Consider the following 26,474-nt stretch of genomic DNA (forward strand, 5'->3'; position numbering starts at 1 on the left):
TACCCCTGCCACCTTTAGAATTTGAAAGAGAGTATTCCATTCAACATTGTCAAAAGCTTTTTCCAAATCTACAAATGCTATGAACGTCTTTCAGTGCTTTGTCAAATTCTTCCTGGAGTATCATTTCTCACTTCTCATCTTCATCTACGCCCTCTTCCATATCCATAATACTGCCCTCAAGTACATCTCCCTTGTATAGACACACTATGGGTCCTTTCAACTTTCTGCTTTCCCTTTTGTGCTTAGGATTGGTTTTCCATCTGAGCTCTTGATATTCTTATAGGTGGTTCTCTTTTCTCTAAAGGTCTCCTCAATTTTCCTGATAGCAGCACCTATCATACCCCTAGTGATATATACTTCTACATCTTTACATTTGTCCTCTAGCCATTCCTGCTTAGCCATCTTGCACTTCCTGTCAATCTCATTTTTAGAAGTTTGTATTCCATTTTGCCTGCTTCATTTATTGTTTTTTATATTTTCTCCTTTCATCAATTAAATTCAATATATCTTGTATTACCCAAGGATTTCTACTATCCCTTGTCTTTTTACCTATTTGATGTCTGCTGCCTTTACTGTTTCATCTCTCAAAGCTACCCATTCTTCTTCCACTTTATTCCTTTCCCCTATTCTTGTCAATAGTTCCCTACTGCTCCCTTTGAAACTCTCTACAACCTCTGGTTGTTTCAGTTTATCCAGATCCATCTCCTTAAAATCCTGCCTTCTGCAGTTTTAATCTGTAGTTCATAATCAATAAATCGTGGACAGAGTCCACATCTGCCCCTAGAAACGTCTTACAATTTAAAACCTGATTTCGAATTCTCTGTCTTATCATTATATAATCAATCTGAAACCTTTCGATGTCTCCAGGTCTCTTCCATGTATACAAGCTTCCGGCATGATTCTTAAAGCAAGCATTAGCAATGATTAAATTATACTCTGTGCAAAATTCTACCAGGTGGCTTTGTCTTTCATTTTTTTGCCGCAGTCCATATTCACCTATTACTTTCCCATCTCTTACTTTTCTTACTACTGAATTCCAGTCCCCCATGACTATTAAATTTTCATCTCACTTAACTATCTCAATAACTTCTATTATCTCATCATAAATTGCCTCAACCTCGTCCTGTATATTACGTAGTTATCAGTGACATAATAGACATTCAATATGAGTTTAGTTCAACTTCTTCCAAGACAATAGTTAACACTCTCACAAGCAAATTCTGCTATTAAACTGAAACAATTCTAGAGATGATTTAAGTATAGCATTAGAAAATAAACTGACTTGGTGTTTCAGTGGTTAATTCTTTTGACTGTATGAATCACAACACATTTTTACAGAAACAGAAAGCATATTATTAATTATGTTTGGCAGCTTCTTCAGTTAAAAAAATCATGAACAGAATGTGTACAAACCACTGCCTACTACCAGATGGTTAGATATTTGTTTCCCACAGAATTTAGTTGATGGATAGCATGCTAGAAGATGATAGTGCCATTCAAATGCTTAGCCAGAATACTATCTACACTTTGCTTCTAAAGGATTACAACTTGGATTTGCTTAAATGACATAGGCCTATTGCAACTAAGTGAGGATCACATCCCAAAATTTTCAGCTGGAGACATACCAAAATGCTGCTCATAAACTCAACAATAACCTCATTAAATATTCTAAGGAACACAGTTAAATAAAATGTATTGAGCCATGCAGACAATAACAACATATGCACATTTTACATTGTACACCAATGCATCTTGATCTACATATGTCACAGTGAATTAAAAGCTTAGACTTGCTTGTGTGTCTAAAGTAATCTCTTAGTTGATATGACAAATGTTATCATCCAAGTCACTGACATAAATGGTGAAAATAGTATAAGCAAAATAGCAACAGAAAAACTGTATGTTAGGTAATGGCCAATTTCTATTCTGTAATTGGGCACTCAAACCATTATTGTTACCAGTTGTCCATGGAAATTTCAAATAACAAATAACTACAATGGCAAGCCAAAATTAAGATAGCTATGCAATGATTTGAACTCTATTACCAATTAACGTTAGGTAACAAAACATGCTGCCCTTTGCCATTTTTTACATTTTTCATTCTATTACCACACGGATAGGGAGAACTGATGCTGCACTTAATTTTATTCGCCCAATCCCAGCAACCTGGGCATAGGGAGGAAACGGAAACCTTCCAAAATTAACGGTTGCATGCAGATGACCAACTATTCTTAATTTGAGGTACAAATAAAAATGTAAAAATAAATATCTGTGTTTATTGCAAAACCTACCACATGCGTACTTAATATGTTACTTACTGTGTAAACTTTTGCACAAATTCTATGGAACCTAAATCCAAATGAAAAGTATTTGCAAGTTTATCAAATACTAGCAACCCTGATATGTTTACATCGCTATACACATAATTAGCTGTAACTCTCATAGAAGATAAAAAATAAATTTGGTGATGTCAGCATGATTTCTTCTCAATTTAGGGTACTCATACGACCACTGATAAAATTCAACACAAAAAATATTCCTGTATTAGTGCATGGAATTTAAACCTAAATATCTCAATAATTAGGTCCAAAGGAAATAAAACTGAATAACGCTTCCTCACTCTGATAAATGGGAGTATTGTCATTCATTCTCCACGTGAACGACAGGTGAATAACTGTATACCGTACATACACACATAATTGCAAAAAAAAATAAATGTTTCTTTTACCTCACTTTCTTCCGCTTCGGAGTCGAGAAAGTCCGCCATAACTCTGAAGGGAGAGTCTCAAGAAGTGGCGAGGAACAATTCTATATCTTCAAAACAGTTTTTCCTACGTGGTACGCTACTTTATGTTCCAAGGAGAGAAAAGGGTGGCAGACGATTCTAGGTTTATTACGGGTGGGAGAGAATATTTTATATTTGTTTATGAACTTTCATTCTACCACATTAATACTGGCTCCAATATTAATATGGACAAAACATTAATCCATATTTACATTAGAGCCACCATTTAACACAAATATAACATGGCTGCCAAATGACAGATTCTTTTTGCAAAGATTTTAAATATCACATTGTGAGTGGAATATCTTACAAGGTAACAAGAAGACAAAGAAAATGCAGATGAGAATTTAAATTGTTTGTTGCCTTATTCGATAAATATATAAGAAATACCTGTTACACAAAAATTACTAAGTAACACAGAGATTCGTAATTTTATACACATTTTCTACATTTGACTTCGTGGCAGTATTGTGACACTATTTGACGTGGAAGATTTGTCTATAAGAACGAGTTTCAATAGACTAATGAATATACCAGGTTTTGTCAAATACATTTATCTTAGAATTAAGTGTTCTCAGAGTAATTTAATTTTTCATCGTCAGTCATTTAACACCCACTGTTTGATAAAGAACGATTTTCCGTTTGTTATGGTTTTTAGCTACAAAGCTACAAGTTGTTTTTGCATACGTTCTAATTTAATCTTCCCTATCAACAATTAGCCTATCGTCACGGTCGTTATCCGTATAGTGGAATCCGACAAATTACTTCCATGATCCATCAAGTTAGTGACCAACAAGCTTATCTACATTTTTCGCTGAGAAACACTCAGTCGTTGAGGGGTTGTCGTATTTGCAGCGAACCACTGCCTCAATTAAGAACTGGAATCACAGACAGTTTGTAAAATTTCCTTTTTAGTTAAATCATTGGAAACCTCGACGTAACCCACCGTAGCCCAACAGTTAAGATATTCAGCGACTCCAGGTGGGAGCCTTAGCCAGGCATTTACATAGAAGAAACTGTACTCGGCGAGACTCACAGAAAATGCGCTTGCGTTTCTTCTGTTTGCCCATCCTCATCAGTTAGTGGTTCAGGTTACACTTCTCGGTTTGTCCCACATAAACATTGACGCCTGTTGTTGTAGACCACGATCAAGACAAAATCGTTAACAGGCTTAAGAAGGCAAACTACCTACTTAAGTCACTGTACTGGCATCAAACTGGATAACGCTCTACTACGTTCAACTTGCAGCAGATCAGGTCTACAGCTGATACTTCAGTTTAACAGAAAAACGAAGGAAGAGACGTATTCACAAACAAACTTCAGATAGATGAAATGTTGGTCTTTACTACCAATCAGTAGCAAACGATTTTCTTTAAAAAATAACTAAATGGCCTAAGAGAAACTTTCATCTACATAAGGCTCCAACTAAAAAGAGACCATGGGCACGAATTTAATGGATAGACCAGAACTATTATACAAATCAGATTTTTACAAAAAACATAACAAGCAAGTCTGCAAACTAGTATCCACACTGCTAGATGATAACCAAGCATCGAGCCCAAAGACTGAGAGAGCAAGGTATGCCATGGAGATGCAATGGGTAGTTTAATGTAGCCACAACCAGGTACAAGACCAAATCTTGCATAACCAACTGGGGAACTGAATCGGTATACTTATAAATATCGAACACTCCATTGGTGAAATATAAAAATAACACTACGATATGTCAAGGGAACTAAGGATTTCGAACTGAAATTTTGTAAAGATGAGGACCATAACTTCAAAGGATACACTGATGTTTACTGGACTGGAAGCAACGCAAATAGGTAATTAACCATTGATTTCTTGTTTATGACACAGTGTCTACAGTTTCACGGAACACAGAAACACAATCAACAGTAGCACCCTCAGTGAAAGAAAAAGAATACATGACATTAACTTTTGTCTGTCATGAAGCAATCTGACTGCAACGACTTTAAACAGATTAAAATAATGTATGACAACAAAGGTGCAATTGATCTATTGAGATAAGTGAGTACAAAGACAGCATTAAACACATTTATCTGTGGTATAATTTCTGCAGGAGTGGAGCAAAATTTAAAGAACCAAATTATTCTGGATGTCATGAGGATGCTGCTACCAAGTCCGTTGGATTATCAACCAACAATAAAAGAGTGAATTGCAGAGAGGTGATGATTGTACTTGGGGTGCTGAAAAAAATTACGAATTAATATCCATGCCTATATTGAAAGCTGATATTTAACGCTGTTGTGATGGCTATTGGTTACATTTATATATAGCTATTGTATAAATTAATTGTAATTACATCATAATAATGCACAGAAGATATGAAATGTATGTAGTTGCAGGTAAAATTTGAGAAACATATATAGCTGTGAAGGAAAATCATAGTAGAGTTCAGCTATATATTGGCCAAACAGCAGAAACAGAAAATGGAGTTAAAGGCATTACTGTAACCAACTGGATGCAAAACTTCAGGTGAACATCATCTCTGGTCTTTTCTACTCAGCAAGATGATATTCAACTCCTGTGTGGTCTATCAAGTTTATGTGAACCAATGAGTCTTTTCAGATCATCACCAGTTAAATTCATCATCATCACCAATAAGAACAAGCCAAAACAAAATTCTTTGGCTTAAACGATTAAATGGTCTTGCAAATGAAATCCGATACGCTAATAACATGTATATTAAGCTTATTTCATTTTAATTTTTTAGAAACTGTAACACATTGATAACTGTTCTATTGCAGTAATCCTTACTTTAATTTTGTGCTATATGCTTATACTAATGTTACCAATCGAAAAACTTATTGCTGACAGTGGAACTGCTAGTATATTATGTATATACCATCATACTACTCATGCATTGCAGGCTAACACCGGGTGCGATAGCTTACTGGAGACCCATTAAGGTTTATCCCATTCATAGGCTCTCCCATCATGCACTGTGCCAAGTGTCAGCTTGGACTGCATGAATAATACATTGTTTTATAAACGTTTGTCACTTCTGCTATGAAAGTTAGTCAGTCTATTAGTTTCATGTTCCGTGGGTCTTTTGCATGATAAATTGTAATGATTTGGAACAAGTCTTTTACTATCACATTACAAATTAGCTTCTAAATATGGCTACATGGTTTACATTTATAAGGTTTTTATTTATTACTTTAATATACAAATGTAAGTTGGTAATTCTTACCAACCAGTTTTACACTTTACAATAATAGGTGTTCTTCTGCAGAATAGAAAGAGTCATCAAGGGGAAACTTTTATAGTTTGTTTTCAAATTTTACTTTGCTGTCTGTCAAACATTTTATAGCACTGTGTAAGTGATCAATAACTTTAGTTGCAGCATTGGAAAACCATGTTGTGCTAATGACACTGTACAGTAATGAAAGTCATTTTTCCATGTAGTATTGTAATTATGTGCATCATTGTTCATTTTAAACTGTTGTTGATTATTTACACTAATTTTCATAAGGGTATAAATATATTGTGAAGCTGTAGTCAGAGTTCCAACTCCTCAAACAATGTCTGCAAGATGATCATGGGTGAGCAGCGAATGTTATTCCTACAGCATGTTTTTGAGCAATGAAGACGTTCTTTCTTAAACATGAGTTACATGCAACATTATGCCATATGGCATCTAATAAATGAAAATATAGAAAATATGTCAACTTACACATTTGTTCATCTCCATGACTTGCAAAGATTCTAAGTGCAAATATGGCTGTACTAAGTTGATTTAGGAGCTCCAAAATGTGGTTTTTGCTCTTTAAATTCTCATCAATATGTACACCTAAGAATTTGGAAGTTTCCACCTTATTTATTATTTCCTCACCATGTGCTGCACATATCATTGGTTTAGTATTCCTAAAGGTGCAGAACTGAATGTGTTGTATCTTTTTAAAATTTCAGAAGACACCATCTTCAGAAGATAGTACATTATGCTTTTAAGAGTATTGTTTTCCACTTTTTCTGTTTATTTGTGTAAGTTTGGATTGATTACAATATTAGCGGGATCTACAAAAATAACTAATTCTGCTTCTTATGTATTAGATGGAGGATCTTTTACATATCTGAGGAACACAAGTAGACATAAGACTGAGCCTTGGGGAACTCCATACATGATTTCCTCCAGTCAGAGATCAACTTTTTGTGTAGAGTAAACGGTTCTAAATTCTAGGCCATTATTCTATCATAATGCTGCCACATAGAATTCGGAATCAAGCACCAGTTAAGAGAGCAGCATGTTCATCAAGACCTAACACATCACATTCAAGCACATTTATTGATATATGATTGTACTCTTGAAGCTGAGTAATTCTGTTTATTGCTCCCTGTAAAATTATCGTTTCCCTAACCCAGAAGCAGTTTATAAAAAATTTACAAGTTTTTCAAGAACTATACTAAAACAAAAGTTAAAAAAATCATGTGTGTAAGTCAACTGAGACCGCTACTGTACACATAAATGCTGTCTGTTGATGAAACGAAAGTTGTTATGAGCAAACTGTAGCAGTGGACAAACGGAATAGCGGTGTATGGGTGCCTATGGTATGATGTAAGCGCTAAAGTAGCTTCAAACAATAAAACACTGGTATTGAGTGGCAAACTAATTTTTCATCTCATGACATCTTTTGGGAGAACCCAATTATCAAATTTTGGCATAAAACGTAGGATATAAGACAAGAAATTAAAAGGAGTCCATTGCAACAACCCAGTCACAGCAGAGAATATTCCTATTAAAAGTGATATAGAGTGTCTTGTCACTTACTACTCCACATCATCAGTGCTCAACTAATATAGAACATTAAACATTGTACACACAAAATACTTTCAACAATGGGTTGCATTAGAGAAAGTAATGGCTTTGACGAAATTGTCATGTGATAGATGTTTACTAAAGACTATCATATTATTTAGATTAAATATATCAGAAAAATTACTAATAAAGGCATAAATATGTTTGCCAACCCATAGTACTCTAAAATTCCTGGGATTTGGGAATAGAAAAGAAGCATACTCTTCAAATTTCAGCACAAATCTAATGATACAGTTCTGCTGAAATGTGTATCGATATGATAGATAAAACTGTTTGGATATCAAGACAAGTGTTTCACGATTAAATTGTAATATGCCCATAGATAATATTGGAGGTATTTCCCAAAGTGTTGAAGTGAACTAGTATTAATGTTCTTGAACCATCACAATGTTGACACCAGAATTCGAATGTAGCTGATAGAAAATTGTCTCATATGCTTGTGGTGCATATCTGTGCAGTCCATCACTTCCTCTACATCCATCAAAATCCATTGCAAACTGAGCTGTGTTGAGAGTCCTGAATATGACAAAGTAAACATGTTGCAATTTATAGTATATAGAACTCATGAGTAAAAGAGCCAGTTGGCTGAGTGCTAATCTCTTCTTGTTTACGTGGTCATGTAACAGCGATCGACCATGTCGGCAAAGACATTATGTATGCGTTGGTGCCAGCCGGAGTGGCCGTGCGGTTCTAGGCGCTACAGTCTGGAGCCGAGCGACCGCTACGGTCGCAAGTTCGAATCCTGCCCCGGGCATGGATGTGTGTGATGTCCTTAGGTTAGTTAGGTTTAATTAGTTCTAAGTTCTAGGTGACTGATGACCTCCGAAGTTAAGTCGCATAGTGCTCAGAGCCATTTGAACCATGGCCATATGTGTTGGTAAGGTGCAGACAAATAAAAGCTATCATTCATTTTTCTGTGTAAATGATTTTGTTTTTGCTCTCTCTCGTATGTGGAAGGATGGTTAAGATGTATTGCTTAAAATGTTATTAGTGTTATGTATTACATGTGTGTATGAATAAGAGAATACTTAACAACAGTTTTAAGTATTTTTATTGAAGTGAAGTGGAGCCAAGTTAGGAGGATTTTCTTCATTTTTTTGACATGCTCTGGTGTCTTTGAAGCTGGCTGCCTCCATCTACAATTGAAATGAAAGAGAGGAAGCCCAAATAGCCTTCATTCGTACAAGCAGGATGTTGCTAATAATGCAGTTGTATTACCCTTTAAATTTTTTCCATACATTTGTATGTATTTTTTTATTAGTATAATAGAACTGGTGGCCCGAGTGCCACGACTTTAGGGCACTGGTTGTAAGTAGGGTTTGTTAACTATTGTTCTAGTAAGAAATTTCTATTGCATTGTTAATAGTCATAAAACTAATTCTCTCTCTTTTCTGTTTGCATGAATCACAACAGGGAGCAAGTAAAGCAAAAAGGCAAAAATTGAGAAGAAAATTTTGGAGAAGAATAAGTATTGGACACAGGTTACGTAAAATTTTCCATAGTAAGCTGTTTTGTTTGACACAGCTAAGGTAGGATGGCTAGACGAGCTGCTTGCATGGTTACGCTTGGTAGCGCCTCTTTTGATGTAGATAAAAACCTTTTCCTCATTATTCCCTTCCTTGAATTTCATGGTGGAAAATTTACAGGAATTTTTCAGTGCGATACACATTGTCAGTAAAACATAAAGAATTACGACACAGTAGTTTCCGTATCATAATAGACGTAAAACAGGCTTTGACATCATGTAATTACAATTATCAAGAGTAATAATTAGCATCCGAAATTTTAAAATTTTTGTGAAAATTTTATTTTTGCATATTCATACAACATGACAGAAATATATACGTTCATTGTTGATAACAACAGCGAAAATGCAATTAGCCAAGATGGCATAGAATTATGCAATCAAACAATTGAATTTCAGGCGCCATGCATGCCTACTGCAGAAAGTTTGAGTAGATCAGAGATGAGTGTCACAGGTGTGACAAATGATAACGATGTTCCACAGCAGAATAACCTCGATGGCCATGTTCACAAATGATGAGAGAATGTCACGCATCTCCCAGAGCGACATACCGCTCTTGAATGAAACACTGGAGAGCGATTCAAATATGAATCTTGACAACACGTTACAAACACCACTTGGTCACAACACACACATTAGCTTGGAAAGTACAGCTGACAGAAACCACAGTAGTACAACTGACGCACTGCTATGGCGGTTATTATCTAACATAAACACGAAATTAGATAATATGAACACGATTTCAGTAATATGAAACAAGATATGAATACCAAAATTGATAATTTGACACAGTATCCAAGGACTGTAACACAAGATATGAACATGGTAAAACAGCAATAAAACACTGTTACACAAGATCTAAATACAATGAAGCAAGAACAAAAACAAGTATTCAAGGATTATCAAGACACGGTCTCTCAGAAATTCTATGACTTAGCCAAAATTATCCCAATGAAATCGACGAAAAATTGAATGATATGAAAAAAAGTATGAAGTACTTTTTGAAGTAACATTACGGGGATAAAATAGAAGGTAGATTCTTTTAACGACAATCATGATCTAGTAGAGCAACAGATATAGAAAATCACAGATGCAAACACAAATACTGATGCCACACAAAACCAGTTGTGTGCGACAGTAAAAAAGGTAACCACTGTCATTGACAAACTACATAAAGATTATGAAGGTGTACCTCTAGCTGTAGAAGATCTTACTTTCAGGGTAGCAACACTAGAAGTTGACTCAGCATGTACTAAGAAGGAGAGAGAGAAGATCAATGAGAATCCGAGTGATATCATTAGTCCAGGTGAAGCAGGTACGTTAGATAACGGTAATACTGTTGCAGAGCAGATAGTAACAAATTGTAGCTTATACACAGATGTAGTAGAAAAGGTTATTCAGAAAAAAAGAAAATGAAATAGTGAAAAAGGTAAACATTAACCTACAAGCAGTGGAAAATAGGATCTGCAATCTTTTAGAAGAAAATATTATCGTTCTCGAAAAATGCTACAGTGAACAAACCACAACCTGTTGGTATTTACCCACAAATTGTCATGAGTCCCACAGCAGGTACCAGTGATAGTTGTAAGTGCAAAATATAAACATATCCACAACTCCAATACCTAAGCAATTACCTACCAGAATAACAGCCCTAACTACAATAACAACATAAATATGACCGAAAATGCCACGTATCTAACAACTATTTATGCAGACTCTCGTGGTAAAATAAAATGTGTGACTGTGAAACATTTTAATGGTAGTGATTTGGATTTGATTTTGAATTGAATTGAAATGTTTATATGTTTTAAGTTTATGCTTTTAATAACTGGCTGATTAATGAAGATAAAGATGATCAAAATTTTTGTTCATGTTAAGAGTTACTTTAATATGAGCCAGTCTAGAAACACCTTACATTTAATTTGAAAACTGAAATAACATTTTTGTATTTGCCTTGGCTAATCTTTTTAACAAACATTAGTTCTTTGTTATAATTTCCAAGTGCCCCCACATATGAGAGAATTGTTCTTACTGCCATTAACAAATAATTGAAGTCCGAGTCGTGGCTCTGGATCTCGGTAAGCACCTGAAAATAAAAATCTTAAAAACTATGTTTCTTTCGCTGCATCAGGAAAAAATATTTGCTATGTTTTGAGCGGGCAATCTCTTTGCTTCCGCTAAATTCGTGAATTAAAAATGCCACATAATGGCGACTGTTGCTGCAGCGGCGGCTGCAACTGTTGAGCTGAAAATTCCTCAGAATACTGATTTTAAAACGAAATGGACATGACACAGGGCTCACCTTCTACAAATAAAGGTGAAAAATAACTTTAAACTACTATATTATTGAATAAACATCACAAATGAGCTTACATTCGTCAGCAATTAACAAACATGTCCAACTTCTACAACATCATAAAATAGATAAAAAATAGATAGTAGAATAACAACTGAATGCTGTTCTTCTCCACATCAAACTTAAATAGATTATATTGTGCATAATTAGTAATCTTTGCATTCAAATATTGAAATTAACATTTTGCATAATAATAATAATACAAGTTCCTAGGCTGTCAGTTCATTATGAACTGAAATAACTCGATAAACTCGTGAAAATATCTCTGCATTCACAGGTAAAATTACACCTTAGCAGGGCATAGCATTACTGGCATTTACTAATTATAAGTCATTCTTATCAGTACCGATTGCGCAACCGCCATTTTCCAGCAACACGGGCCTAGTAATACTAGGGCCCGTGTTGCCCGGCAGCCTCGCTCAGTGGCTAAGTCCCTCTCAAGGTCACCCGCCTTACACTGCGGCGCACACAGCACACCTTACACTTATGTTCTATAGCAAATTAGGATCAACTGTTGTCTCAAGTTTGGAACACATAAATGCTGAGAACACAATATACAATATATGCTTCTACAAGCCTCTTTATTATTACAATTAAAACATATTATACACACTAATAGAAATTCATTCAGCTTTGTATGCTGTTGCATATTCTTGAATAAAATTTTAAAACATTCTTTAACTACGTTTTCTGTTCCTTCAAAATTGAAATTATTTTCATGGTAATGGTATTTTAACCTCTACAGAAATGAATCATATGACACAACTCTTTGCCCATAACTTTTCTTACATACTACATTGAAATATATGACATTTACATATGAAAAATATGCTGAAAATTTAATCTACTATTTACAAATTTGAACACTGCTCTATTGAGCAAATATTTCAAATCTTTGTATGGATATAGTCCTTTTACTCCCTCTTATTGGACATCACCCAACAAATAACTATACCTGTGAGGTATGTCAATTGTTTTATAATGTCTGGCATACACTGATTGCCATTTCTTATTTCTGTTAGCTAACATAGAAGACTTGGAGTGGATCTTCAGTAACACCAAGCTACCAGGTTGATATAACATTCCTTTTTTAATTTTCTTGTCATGTTTCTCCTTCCTCTTTTCTCCAGGTCTCGTTAGCTTCCTGAAAGTCTCAGTTATTATTTGGTCATGTGGTGTAGCTTGCTGAGGTAAAGTTGGCAATGTTGATAGCCAGCCATCGGTCTCATTTCTGCTGAACATGACTTCTGTTGGAGCATACCCAGTGGCGGAGTCTGGTAACTTATTATGCAGCTCCTCAAAAGCCGAAACATACTCTACCCACTTGGTACGGCGATTAGGGATATAGGTTCGCATGAACCGGTTCAGTTCCTTAAACGTGCTTTCAACCAGGCTACTTTTTGGATGAAAGCGAGTACAAAAATGTGTTCAACACTGTGTCCTTGTAGAAAAGTTGTCCATTTCATACCAGTAAAGTGTGTGTCATTGCCTGATACAATGATATGTGGTTTACCAAATTTAATAATGCAGTCGGTTCATTAACTTTTGAATGGCGGGGGGGGGGGGGGGAGCAGTTGAAGTTTTCACTGCGTATAACTTTAAGAATTTGGAAAAAGCATCATACATTGCAAAGATATATTTTATACCTCCTTTCACGGTGGGTAGTGGTCCTTGCATATCCACTGAAACCAGTCATAACGGTTTGCTGGGTACAATAGGATGAAGTTCGCTTGCAGTGGGCAGATTGATATGTTTCACCTTTTGACAAACTACACATGTCCTCACTAGGTTCTGAATTACTCTTTTCATATTATTAAAATGACAATGTCTTGCCAGAAGGGCTCTACACTTCTCAATACCTATGTGTTCCCACAAAAGGTGCAAGTGCCATATCAAATAAGTAATCCATTTTTTTGGGTACACAGATAAACCATGTATCCTTGTTTGTATCCTCTCTGTAAAATAATATCTTATTTTAATTGCTTCCTACTTCATTTCCTTCAGAAGCCTGGAGTTCTTGTTTGATTCTTCCTAACACAGGATCTGCAACCTGTAACGTAGGTATTTGCCTGCATATCTGCAGGAACTTTTTTTCTGTAAATATGATCTTTCATGATCATGATTCTATATGCTGACGCCTGTTCCAGAATTACTGTCAATTCTGGCAGAACCTATGGCAAACATGATAGATCATTGGGGACTACATTGTTACTACCGTTAATATACATTATTTGGAATTGATATTCCTGGAGTGCAAGTACCCATCTAGTCAATCTATCATGCGCCAGGTTACACATCAACAAGAAACTCAGGGCCTGATGATCGCAAAAGATTTTCACATTCTTCCCATACACATAATATTGGAACTTTTTCATGGTCCCCATAACTGGCAGTGCTTCGAGTTCAGTAGCAGTGTAGGAACGTTCACAACTCAATAACACTTGACTTCCAAAACCAATTATTTGTATTTCCTTTATTCCTTCCTTCTCGTCAATTTGGAACAAACAAGCTCCTACCCCAACAGCAGAAGAGTCTGTGGTAAGGCAAAACTCCTTTTGACATATCAGGATGCGATAATAAGTTAGCATTCAAAAGGGCTTGTTGTATTTGCTCAAACGCCCGCTGACACTGGTCATTCCATATCCATGGTACATTTTTCCTCAGCAAGTTTAAAAGTGCTTCGTCATTCAATAGGTGGTTGGGTATAAACAGTCGAAATAAGGACACTAGGCGTAAAAATGCCTTCAGTTGTTTCTTAGTTCTTGGATGAGGAAAGTTCTCAATCACCTTCATTTTCTTTGTATCAGGTACAAGACCTGTGAGTGATATTATGTGTCCAAGAAATTTAATTGTCCCTCTGCCAAACTTGGACTTCGCCAGGCTTACAATAACGCCTACCTCCGAAAATCGTTTGGGTATGCATGTTAGCATATCAATGTGGCTTTCCCAATGTGGAGAAGCTATTAACATTTCGTCTTCATATAATGTTACATGGTCCAGTAAATCTGGTCTCAACACTGTGTCAAGTACTGTAATGAAAACACCTTCACTGAAATTTAACCGAAATGGCAAAACTTTAAACTGATAGCCTCTCCCAGAAAATACAAATGCAGTATATTTTCTCGATAACTCATTAAGAGGGATCTGCCAGTAGAATGACCTAAAATCTATAGATGTTAAATATTTTACCCTGAAAAACCTCTGGATTTGTTCCTCCAGGTTCTTGGGTTGTGTCCTCACCGGTACAATGATTTTACTGATATCCTGCATGTCGAGTACAAGACACATGCTACCCTTTGCTGCTGCAACTAGCGGACTACTATATAGGGATAAAGGTGGTTCGATTATCTACCATTTGAACATATTTCTTATCTCTTTAGTCACTGTCTCCTTTCTGGACCATGGGACGGTGTAGTTGGAATGGCAAAATGCATCATGAGGCACTGCCTCAATGTTATAAGTGTACCCTTTTATTGCAACTGATTTCTCTGAGAACACATTCTCATAGCTTACGAGCAGCTGAGTTAATTCATTCTGTTGTGCCACTGACAAATATTCTGATTCCATGACCTTCATGTTTATCAGATTTCTTTTCTCTTCACTGTCTTCAGTAACAGATTCATTTTAATATTCTTTTCTTCCACATAAGTCTGAGTACAGGTTCATAACCTGTAGCCCCTCAAATGTAACCTGAAAGCCACGGCAATATTTTTCGTGCATTTCTCGTGTTGGTGACACTGGAAATGTCACACGTTTACCCTTGTTCATAATGGTCAATTCACTGCACAAGAGGTAGATTTTTGCGTTCCTGTGTCGTAAAAATTTTATTCCCAGTATGCAAGCGACCATCAATCCTTTAACAACAAGGAACAAGCTTCTTTTTGCTTCATTTCCTATAAGAAATTCAACTTGCATCTGTTGCTTTATGATTTGGGATTGTGCACCAATTGCACATGTCACTCAACAATTTTTTACTGGCAATACAGGGATGTGATTGTTTTGACTTATGTACTTGTAAAGTTCTAAACTCAGGACGTTAGTTGTCTACTATTATTACAATCGGTGCACCATATATTTCGGCTTGTAATACCACTTGCACAAAATCTTTATCTGTTTGTTTACGTTTTTGAGGTACATTTACTAATTCCTCCTCTATTTTCACCCTTTCATTATACCTCAGCATACAGAGATTGTTATTGTCATTATGGAATGTGCCCTCATTACACTATCTCACAGCCAACAATGAGCGGATTGCTCTTTAGTTTGATGAATGAGTGACATTGGGTTGACAATTATCTGTCACCTCCATTACCCTCACACTATGATTTTGGTTGTTGCTACTGTGGTTGGGTTGGTTGTCCTGCCTCCTGGATGGTGCAGTTTGATATGTCACATTGTTCTGATTATGTGGCTGGTGGTTATAACCTCCAGCCATGTTTTGTTGTGGACCAGAATTTGTACTCCACTGTGGCGCTGCATTTTGTTGCCACTGAGCTGGTGGTTCGTTATACCCAAGCCACTGGTTCCGGTTATTCTGCCACTGCAGATTACCATTGCCATTGTAACCATTACTTATGCGCCCATCATTGCGCCTTTTTCTGTTTTGATTAGTATAACCGTTACTATTGTTTGGCACCCGATTCTGTTTCCTATATTTTTGTCTGTTCACATTACCATTTGGTATTGGGTTATTATAACTACAGTTGTAATCAGCTTTCTGCTGGTTACAACCTGCACGATTCCACTTATTTTCGCTTTTCATATCCTCAATTAACAGATCCACAGAGTCAACTATATAGATGAATTTCATCTTTATCAGTCGGATCACATTGAAAGGGTACAATGCCGCCCGACATTGAAAATAGGTACAACATTCTTCGTTATTCTTGTCAGAACAACATATTTTTTCTAATAATAACTCAATTTCAATTAATACAGCGAAGCCGGATACCAGTGTGGGAAAGAATGACAATTTATTTATTTAATTGATCACATGTGCACTCCCACAAAATAAATCCCTACATCCAGTTTGGTGAGATGTGTGACATGAATGAATGTATGGTCGTCTGCTAACCGCAGATAGTGAATGTGAATATATGATCATCTTTGAGACGGTACTTGGGTCACCTTTGGTGGGACCAAAGAGATGAAATTTACCTGAGCTTTGAGCGCCTGAAATGTGGCTGACCAATACGGTAGCAAGGTGCTCCCCCACTTCGGCAGAGGTGCGAGAGGACCTGAAGAACGGCCATGTTTCAGCACTCTGCCACTGGATCTAGTGTTGGTAAGACCTGTCTTAGGCGTGCTCCGTAAGGACAAAAGAGTGCATGTGAAATACAAGGGCGGTTCAGAAAGTAACCTCCGATTGGTCACAGTGCAGGTTGTGGGGGGAGTAGCGACGCCATCTGTGCGTTCACGCACTCAACAGGTCAGTTGGCATCAAGCCGTGGTCGAGTGAACGTCGTACCTGCGCTAGTTTAGTTTTTGTGGCAGTTTGAAATGTGTGCTGCAATAGAAAACCCCGCCAAATATGAAGTGCGTGCTGTCATAAGGTTTTTTACAGCCAAAGGATATTCTGCAGCAGCTATTCATCGTGAGCTTTGTGCCGTGTACGGACCAAGAGTTATGAGTGAAGGAGTTGTCCGTGAATGGGTACGTTTATTTAAAAGTGGACGAGAAAACGTTCATGATGAAGAGAGGAGTGGTAGACCATCATTGGTGACTGACGAACTCGTTCAGACAGTTGATGCAAAAGTTCGTGAAAATCGACGTTTCTCAATGTCGGAGTTGTCTACTGGTTTTCCACAGATTTCTAAGACTCTCTTGTACGAGATAGTGACAGCAAGATTGGGTTACCATAAGTTCTGTGCACGAGGGGTGCCCAAAATTCTTACCGATCACCACAAAACTCAAAGAATGGCCTCTGCATTAGACTTTCTGTCACGTTATGAGGACGAAGGAGAACCATTGTTAAACAGAATCGTGACCAGTGACGAAACCTGGATTAAGTACGTGAACCCTGAGACAAAAGAACAATCAAAGATGTGGGCACATTCAAATTCGCCTACCAAACCAATAAAAGCCTCGCAAGATTTTTCTGCCAGAAAACTGATGGCAACGGTGTTTTGGGATGCCAAAGGGGTGTTGTTGGTTGAATTCATGGAACGTGGTACGACCATTAATCAAGACGTGCACTGTGAAACAATAAAAAAGTTACGACGGGCTATACAGAACAAACGCCATGGTATGCTGACTTCCGGTATCGTTTTTTTGCACGATAACGCCCGTCCTCACTCTGCTCGCAGAACAACGGCCCTTCTTGAGTCCTTCAAGTGGGACATTATCAACCATCCACCTTACAGCCCAGACCTGGCGCCAAGTGATTATCACCTCTTCATGCATTTGAAGAAATGGCTCGGGTCACAGCGGTTTGATGACGACGAAGAGCTCAAAGATGCGGTCACAGGCTGGCTCCAGGCACAAGCGGGTGATTTTTATGCAGAAGGAATTTCAAAGCTTGTGAAGAGATACGATACGTGCCTCAATCGCTATGGAGACTATGTAGAAAAATAGTGCAAAGATTTAGTTGTAAGATGTATATATTAAAATATTTTTATTTAACTTGGTGTATTTTTTTAAATCAACGGAGGTTACTTTCTGAACGGCCCTCGTACATAAGAGTAGTTTAGAATAATAATTTCTCTATTTCAGGAATTTTTGTGGGGAGAATTAAATGTCAGGCAGGTAATATTAAGGGGATCGTAGTAATCTTTGGAAGTGACCAACAGTCACAATGAAACCACGTGTAGCAGTAAGTTGAAATACTTCCGAGTGCTTAAGTTAAGCTGAATTACTAGCGTGTGTACTGTAAGTTGGAAATATTTAAGAAATGGCGAGTGCGGGATTTGAAATTAGAGACGAGTACTTCCACGTGGTGAGTACTGTGTGAGTCTCAATCTGTTTATGAGACAAAGGATAAAGAGAAGTACTCGTCCATGGTATCAGTTGAGGACTCGCGTGTGTGATGAATATGTTCTTAATATTACTTTGCATTTTATGTTTCCATGTGACGCTTGATTCAAACTATAATACACTGAGAGAGAAGCAAGGTGAGTCAGCCGTCTATCCAGCAACGCCACTTGGCTTGCATTGCACAGGCAGACGTGCATATATCGCCCAGAGTTCGTAGTAGGAAAGAAAAGTTACGAAGTGGGGCAGTGTCGTGTGAAACTGGGATGAATACTAATTGAAGTGGGAAAGCTGAAAGTGATGTGATTATAATGTTGTGACTATTCCTTATGTAGTATTCCATGCTGCAGTGTGGTGTATGTCATGTAATTTAAGTATGTGTGGTTTGCATGGGGGAGTAGCAAGGTAGTTTCAGAGGTAGTGGGTTATGCATGTTCCCATTGTACTGCTCGGTCTGGAGGAAAGTTTCGTGATGATGGTTGTGAGAGTCGAAGTGTGAGATATAGCAAAAGATCCACCATCCTGTCCAGAAAGTGCACTGTAGCATTAAATAATTACGAGATCATAAGATAGAGAATCACCAATGTAAAGCCATGCCCACTGGGCGGAATTTCTAGTGTTATTGTTGTAGGTTATTTAATTTGTGTGTTTAGGTTATAGGATTTATCGGAATAAATAAGTTAGTGAAAAGGAAAAGATTGGTGGCCTTTTCCTTCGAACTGTATGTTGTCATGATATCCAGAATTTATAATGTGTGCGCCATTCATATTCAGTGCGATGGCCATGTGTTGATCAAAGCCGTTAAATAAGAAAGAAAATGTGGTATTGCCAGTGCGTAGTGAACAGTCAGAGTGCTGTAAATTAGTGATAGTCAGAAGTACGTTTCCGTTGCGTAATATTCATACAGGAGGGTAATTTGTAACTTAATTGTGAGTATGAGAGTTCATGTTACTCGATAAATAAGAATGAATCCACTCGCTTGGCAGACCACTCATCTTGCAGGCCTGACTGCTTGATGCCACAGTATGAGCAAGGCATGTGGGTGCCTCTCAACATCACGATCAGACATAGGTTTGTTCCAATACCTAGTCTTATTTATGTAGTTTGCAAAGTACTTGCACAAAGTTCCTAATTTGGGATTGTACATTTCAGGGCCATATAGTTCTTTATGCAGTCTTTCTTGTACACTGTGTGACCAAAATTTCTGCAAAAATGCACCCTCGAATTGTTGCATAGTATGGCGTTTTTCAGATACATTTGTTGCCTACAGTGCCACATCACCTTGTATAAAAGAGACTACAAACTGTATGCATTGGCTTTCTGTCGAACCCCTGGGAAAAACATTACAAAAGCTCTTGATAAAAACAACTTGGTGGGCATTACGTTTCTCAACATTGAAAGGCGGAAGTGTTCGATTTTGATCACATTATCCTCCTTCCAGTACAGTGGATTGCTACTGTCCGTTTCGTTTCTAAATTCGTGTTGTGAACTACATGGTATTGTATATTGTTCATGTCTGTTATTGACAGCTGGTTGTGTCTGCACGTAAGTGCTTTGCAGTGGATTGCTACTGTCCGTTTCGTTTCTTAATTCGTGTTGTGAACTACATGGTATTGTATATTGTTCATGTCTGTTATTGACAGCTGGTTGTGTCTGCGCGTAAGTGCTTTGCACACCGTGTATGTAGTCATAACGATCTGTACATGGAGTCTGATTGGCAGTCAGTCCTCCACTGTATACTTGGTTCTCTAGCTCAGATAGCCTTCGTGTGACATTTCGTTGTCAAATTGGTAACTCTACCGGCACACGTGACTTTATCTGCACTAGTTCGACTTGTATTGCGGCAGCGCTGGCGTCAGTGTTTACGCTCATAGCCGCTGTCGCTTGTTCAACAGCTGACTTTACATCGCTCTCTATCTTTGACGAGATTTCGCGATTTTTAAGTTATAGCCATTCATCAAGTTCCTTCTCAACTTTGTGTGCTTGGGCTTCTAAATACTAGACCAGTAAGAGATATTTGCAATTTCTGCATCTCACTAGACAAACTTTGTACAAGATCGGGTATCTCCTTACACACATCCCACATATCGACAAGTTCATTTTGTACACCACTTAGTTTTGATTCTATATGTTGCTCTCGCTCACTAAGCATTGGAGCTAATTTTTGGTCTCCATCTCTTTGTTACTCACGCTCATGGAGCATTTGAGCTAATTTTTGCTCTCGCTCACTGAGCATTTGAGCCAATTTTTGCTCCTTTCTGTTCTAAAATTCGTTCCTTCTCCCGTTCTTTCTGTTCTAAAAGTCTTTCCTTTTCTCTGTCTCTTTCCTCAAGCCTTCTCAAAAATTCTGCGAAAGGATCTGCGATAGGCGAGCACACAGGTGCCACACCTAATCTAACACTTGGTTGGCCCCTTTGCGCATGCAAAGGAGTCATTAATATTTCATTGTCATTCTGCTGTGGAGCATCATTTGACGTCCACAGATCCTTCCTCCCTCCCCCTCCCCCCTGCCCCTGCTTCAGAAGGTATGTTTTCCGAGGCGGTGGCATTGGATTCGTTTACATTCTATGATTTTCGCTTTCCATTTCGAGCAAATTTCGCTCGTTCGGTACTGGTGCTTTAGCCTGCCCTACTTTACCCATAGTGGATTCAATTAGACACAATTACAAGTTCAAACACTAACACAAATGTACATATATCCCTTCCAAAATAAACATACAAATACATACACAAATACATTCACTTCACTTTTCACTACTTAGTGTTCTGAAACAAAGGCATCTCATGTGCGTATGGCTTGAATATTTCGCACACAATTCTTCAGGCTTCTTGCACAATAAGCCTTACCTTTTTCTTTCAATCAATTTCATTTTCTTTTGCAGTATTTCTCTTCTCCAGTTAGCCTCAGGTTATGACTTGGTGTAAGAAAATTTACACAAACATTAATACATTAAAATGGTTATGTGTATACATAATTATATCAATCATAATAGTACATAATTTGGGCCAGAGTTGCGGCGCTAGTCTCGTGGTAAAATTGTGTCTGACGTAACTAAGCGTGTGCCGATCACGTATATTTTGGTATGCGCATGCTCGGCAGCTCAGTCGGCATCCATCCGTGACAGCGCAAACGTCTCTGCGTGTCTGGTTTTTTCGATATTCGGATTTGAAATCTGAGCCGCAATCGAAAGTCCCGCCAGTTGTGAGGTGCGGTCTGTGATACGATTTTTGTTGGCAAAAAACTTAAATCCTATAGAAATTTATCGTGAACTGTGCGAAGTGTACAGAAACAACGTATTGAGTGAATGTTCCGTCCGGAAATGATGCATTCGGTTTTAAAATGGCCGAACCAACGATCGTGATGAAGAGAAGAGTGACTGACGATCTTGTCGCTGAAGGTGATGAAACGATTCGTGAAAACCGTCGCTTCACAATAACGGACCTTGCGCTCTCTTTTCCATAAGTTCCACGGCCTCTGTTCTTTGAAATTGTCACTCAAAAGCTAGGCTACCACAAATTTTGTGCACAATGGGTGCCCAAAATACTTACAGAGCACTACAAAGAACAGCGAATGAGGGCAACGTTGACATTTTTGGAGGCCTGCCACAAACATGGTGATTACTGGACCTAATCGTAACCAGTGACAAGACTTGGGTGGAACACGTCATTTGCGAGACAAAATAACAGTCCAAGGAGTGGGGGCACACAAGGTCCTCCAAAAAACCAAGAAAATGTTTGCAAACCTTGTCAGCAAGGAAGTTGGTGGCGACAGTGTTTGGGCCAGGCAAGGTGTGCTTCTTATTGATTTTCTCGAATGTGCTGCAACCATAAATTCTGCCCATTACTGTCAAACTTTGCACAGCCTTAGAAGAGCAGTTCAAAACAAAGCCGACGTCCAAAACTTTGTTTTTGCATGACAATGCCTGACCTCACACGGCAAACTGCACAAAAGAACTCCATAATTAATTCAAATGGGAAATTTTCCCTCATCCGCCCTACAGTTCTGATCTTGTACCAAGCGATTTCCACTTGCTTCTCAAGATGAAGAACTGACTTGCCATGCAGCGCTTTAGTGACTCACTGACTGAAGTCTCAGGCGGCAGAATTTTATGATGAAGGTCTTCCAAAGCTTGTCCACCGCTATGATAAGTGCCTTAATGTGTTTGGTGACTATGTGGAAAAGTAGTATGTCAGTCGCTCTTTCAGATGTATACAATAAAATGTTTTTCTTGTGCTTACTTTTTTTAATGCCAAAACGTTCCTACTTTCTGAATAGCCCTTATAACATGTGTGGACGCGAAACTTTTTAATGATAGTGATTTGGATTTGATTTTGAATTGAATTGAAATGTTTATCCTTTTATGTTTATGCTTTTAATAACTGGCTGATTAATAAAGATTAAGATGACCAAACTTTTTGTTCATGTTAAAGTTACTTTAATATGAGCCAGTCTAGAAACACCTTACATTTAAATTGAAAACTGAAATAATATTTATGTATTTGCCTGGGCTAATATTTTTAACACGCATGAGTTCTTTGTTATAATTTGCAACTGCACACACACATGAGAGAATTGTTCTCATCGCCATTGAAGTCCGAGTAGTGGCTCTGGGTCTCGGCGAATAACTGAAAATAATAATCTTAAAAACCATGTTTCTTCCACTGCGTCAGGCGGCTGTGGAAAAAATATTTGTTATATTTTGAGTGGGCAATCTCTTTGCTTCTGCTAAATTTGTGAATTAAAAATGCCACATAATGGCATCTGTTGCTGCAGCCGTGTCTGCAACTGTTGAGCTAAAAATTCCTCTGATTTTAAAAGGAAATGGACATGACACAGGGCTCACCTTCTACAAATAAAGGTGAAAAATAACTTTAAACTATTATATTATTGAATTAATATAAAAAATACGCTTACATTAGTCAGAAATTAACAAATATGGCCGACCACTAGCACATCAGACAAGAGAAAAGAAAGATAGTAGAAGAACAACTGAACGCTGTTCCTCTTCACATTAAACTTACATAAATTATATTGTGCTTAATTAGTAATCTTTGCACTCAAATATTGAAATTAACATTTTACATAAAATAATACAAATGAGAAAAATTATGCCACCTATAGGACCAATATCGCACTCTATATAATATTTCGCATCGAGATAAAAGCTTTCGTCTGTATTAAAGATTTTCAATATTTGCGTTTAAGTTTTTTCAATATTTTCTTTGGGGACGGCACAAGATGAAGCTCTGCTGAGACATGGACAGTTTCCTGGATTCACTACTGAAGGTAAGAGAATGAACATTTATTTAGGACTTGCTTCCTTTTTTCGTAAATTCGAACCACAGCAACTGATGAACAGTGATGCATTACTCAACTTGTTACAAAAAAAAGGTCTTGATTATGGGATGATAAGTGTCAGGAGGACTTTAATAACATTAAGTAGGCATTAGTCAATGCAAACATTCTTAGCCGCCCTGGCATGTCCAAGGATTTTTGTCTATGCATAGATGACTCATCTGAGGGGCTGTGGGCACGCTTGTTCCAAGTGTGAGGAGAAGAAGAAGGTAAAGACGTTCCCAAGATCATCAGTTTTGTTAGTCGCACATTACCAGAAGCAGAAAGATGTTACTCTCTGTCAGAATTGGAACGTTCAGCTGTAATATGGGCATTTAAAAAGTTTGAATATTTTTGTGGGCTAAGAATACCACAGTTTACTATGACCATTAGTCACTGTCATTTCTTTTAACATGTAAAATATTGCACCATAGATTAGCTAGATGGTGCCTATATTTGCAAGAATTCAATTTCGAGATCATTTATATTAAAGGAAGTCAGAATGTTACTGCAGATGCCTTGTCTAGATTACCATAAGGTTTTTAGGAATTTGGTGAATTAACAGAGCAAGATGCAGAAATCAAAACGTTATTAATGCAAGGTACAACACAAAAATCTGATTACCATAAGTTTTGTAAGCAAATGAAAATTATACAACAGCAAGATCGCAGATGGAGTAAAGGCATGCAAAACCTTAAGCAAGAAGAAGGTGAAAAGGTAAGTAAATAGTATCAGGAGTACAAGGGCGTTTTGTTTCATAGGAAACATAAAAAATCTGATCAATGGTGTTTGTGTATTCCTGAAGATTATATTGACGAATTTATAAGACAACACATAAAGTATGGGGACGTTATGGAGTAGGCAAACGTAGTGAAAAAACTGCAACAGTTCGTTATTTTTCCAAATTTCAGAAGGTGAGTCCTATAGGTATTAATAAAGTGTGCAGTATGTCAAAAATGAAAACAGTCCAATGTGTCAAAATCTACTGAGCTACAACCAATACTCACAAAAATCCCTCTAGATGTTGCATTCCTGGACATAGCTGGTCTATATCCAAGAAGTAAAGGAGGGAAAAGATATGTAGTAGCACTGTACAATATTTTATCGAAACATATAAAAATGTATGCCATTAAAAATGCATCAGCCACAAATGTCAGAAAAAGAATTGAGGGAGACTATTTGAGAAGAGTAGGTACAGCAAAAGTACTACTAACTGATAATGCTTCATATTGCGTTGACCAAAAGTGGAAATAATTTATGACCTTACAGGACATAACACATGTATTAGTAAGCTTTTTTCATCCACAATCAAGCCCAGTAGAACGAGTCATTAGGACATAAACCCATCACAGACACATTTGATGGGTAGAATACGTAACTCCTTTCCTGAAAGTTGTCAATAACCTTACACATTCTTCAACAGGTTTCACTCCTAACGAATTGATGTTCCAGACAAAAAAAAAAAAAAAACGAATGAATGGGAGTCTCCCATATCAAGCGTACCCACTAAAGAAATGACACTTCAAGACACAATCAAACAAGCCATGGTTAACTAGAAAACACGGCCGAGTATAGAAAAAATTTATAATAAGAAACTGAAACGTGTTACACAGTTTTTTGAAGGGCAACAAGTCCTCTTACAGACGGACCCTAAAATGACAAAAACTGGGATTCTGAATAAGAAGTGGCATTTACTCTATTCAGGACCATATAATATCCAAAATACCATATCCTTGGATGTACAGATTAGCCTATGAGAAAAAAGGGAGAAAAAAGGGTCTCCAACCTGACAAAATTATAAAAGCTTTAATAGAATGATGAAGCTAGATAGCATTTTTTTCTTTCTATCACAAGATAATTGTACATAGTGTACATAACTCCAAGTGTAATTTTTCTTCTGGAATGTATTTTAAAAAAAGGAATGTGTATAGGCATAACTAATTTTTTTAATTTGTACACATAAGCATAAAATCAAAAGCACTGAGAAGTAATACACCACTTCATGCGAAGCGAAAGTATAAATAAAATTCGCTTATGGCTCAGCTGTCCGCACTCAACAATACGCGCTGATGTCATTAGTAGGAGAGGAGGCATTGACCTGTGTGCATGCGCAACATACTGGCAGAAGGCACAACCCAAATAGGAATACGATATGTACATGTACCTAACTTAAACACAAAGTAAATGGAAATACTGAGCAATTGCATCTACTATCTGAGAACTAAGCAACCTCTTGATACATGGACAAAGAGATTTAATTAAATACTAAGCTGTATACAACATACACTACTGGCCATTAAAAATGCTACACCAAGAAGAAATGCAGATGATAAACAGGTATTCATTGGACAAATATATTATACTAGAACTGACGTGTGATTACATTTTCACACAATTTGGATGCATAGATCCTGAGAAATAGTACCCAGAACAACCACCTCTAGCCGTAATAACGGCCTTGATACGCCTGGGCATTGAGTCAAACAGAGCTTGGATGGCGTGTACAGGTACAGCTGCCCATGCAGCTTCAACGCTATACCACAGATCATCAAGAGTAGCGACTGGCGTATTGTGACGAGCCAGTTGCTCAGCCACCATTGACCAGACATTTTCAGTTGGTGAGAGATCTGGACAATGCGCTGGCCAGGGCAGCAGTCGAATATT

At 37.4% G+C, this 26,474-nt stretch overlaps 1 protein-coding gene across 2 annotated transcripts in view; it reads right to left on the minus strand.

Annotated features, from left to right (window-relative positions):
* LOC124717030 (transcription elongation factor SPT6) overlaps nt 1-3,037 on the minus strand; it is a 157,651-nt gene extending 154,614 nt beyond the window's left edge. For both annotated transcript variants that reach the window (XM_047243696.1, XM_047243689.1), the window contains exon 1: nt 2,729-3,037. In XM_047243696.1, coding sequence (XP_047099652.1) covers nt 2,729-2,767 — 39 coding nt within the window. In that variant the 5' untranslated portion in view covers nt 2,768-3,037. The remainder of the gene's footprint in view (nt 1-2,728) is intronic.
* Between the last annotated feature and the right edge of the window lie 23,437 nt (nt 3,038-26,474).

Source organism: Schistocerca piceifrons, chromosome 1 (assembly GCF_021461385.2).
Source record: "Schistocerca piceifrons isolate TAMUIC-IGC-003096 chromosome 1, iqSchPice1.1, whole genome shotgun sequence".
Taxonomy (NCBI): Eukaryota; Metazoa; Arthropoda; class Insecta; order Orthoptera; family Acrididae; genus Schistocerca; species Schistocerca piceifrons.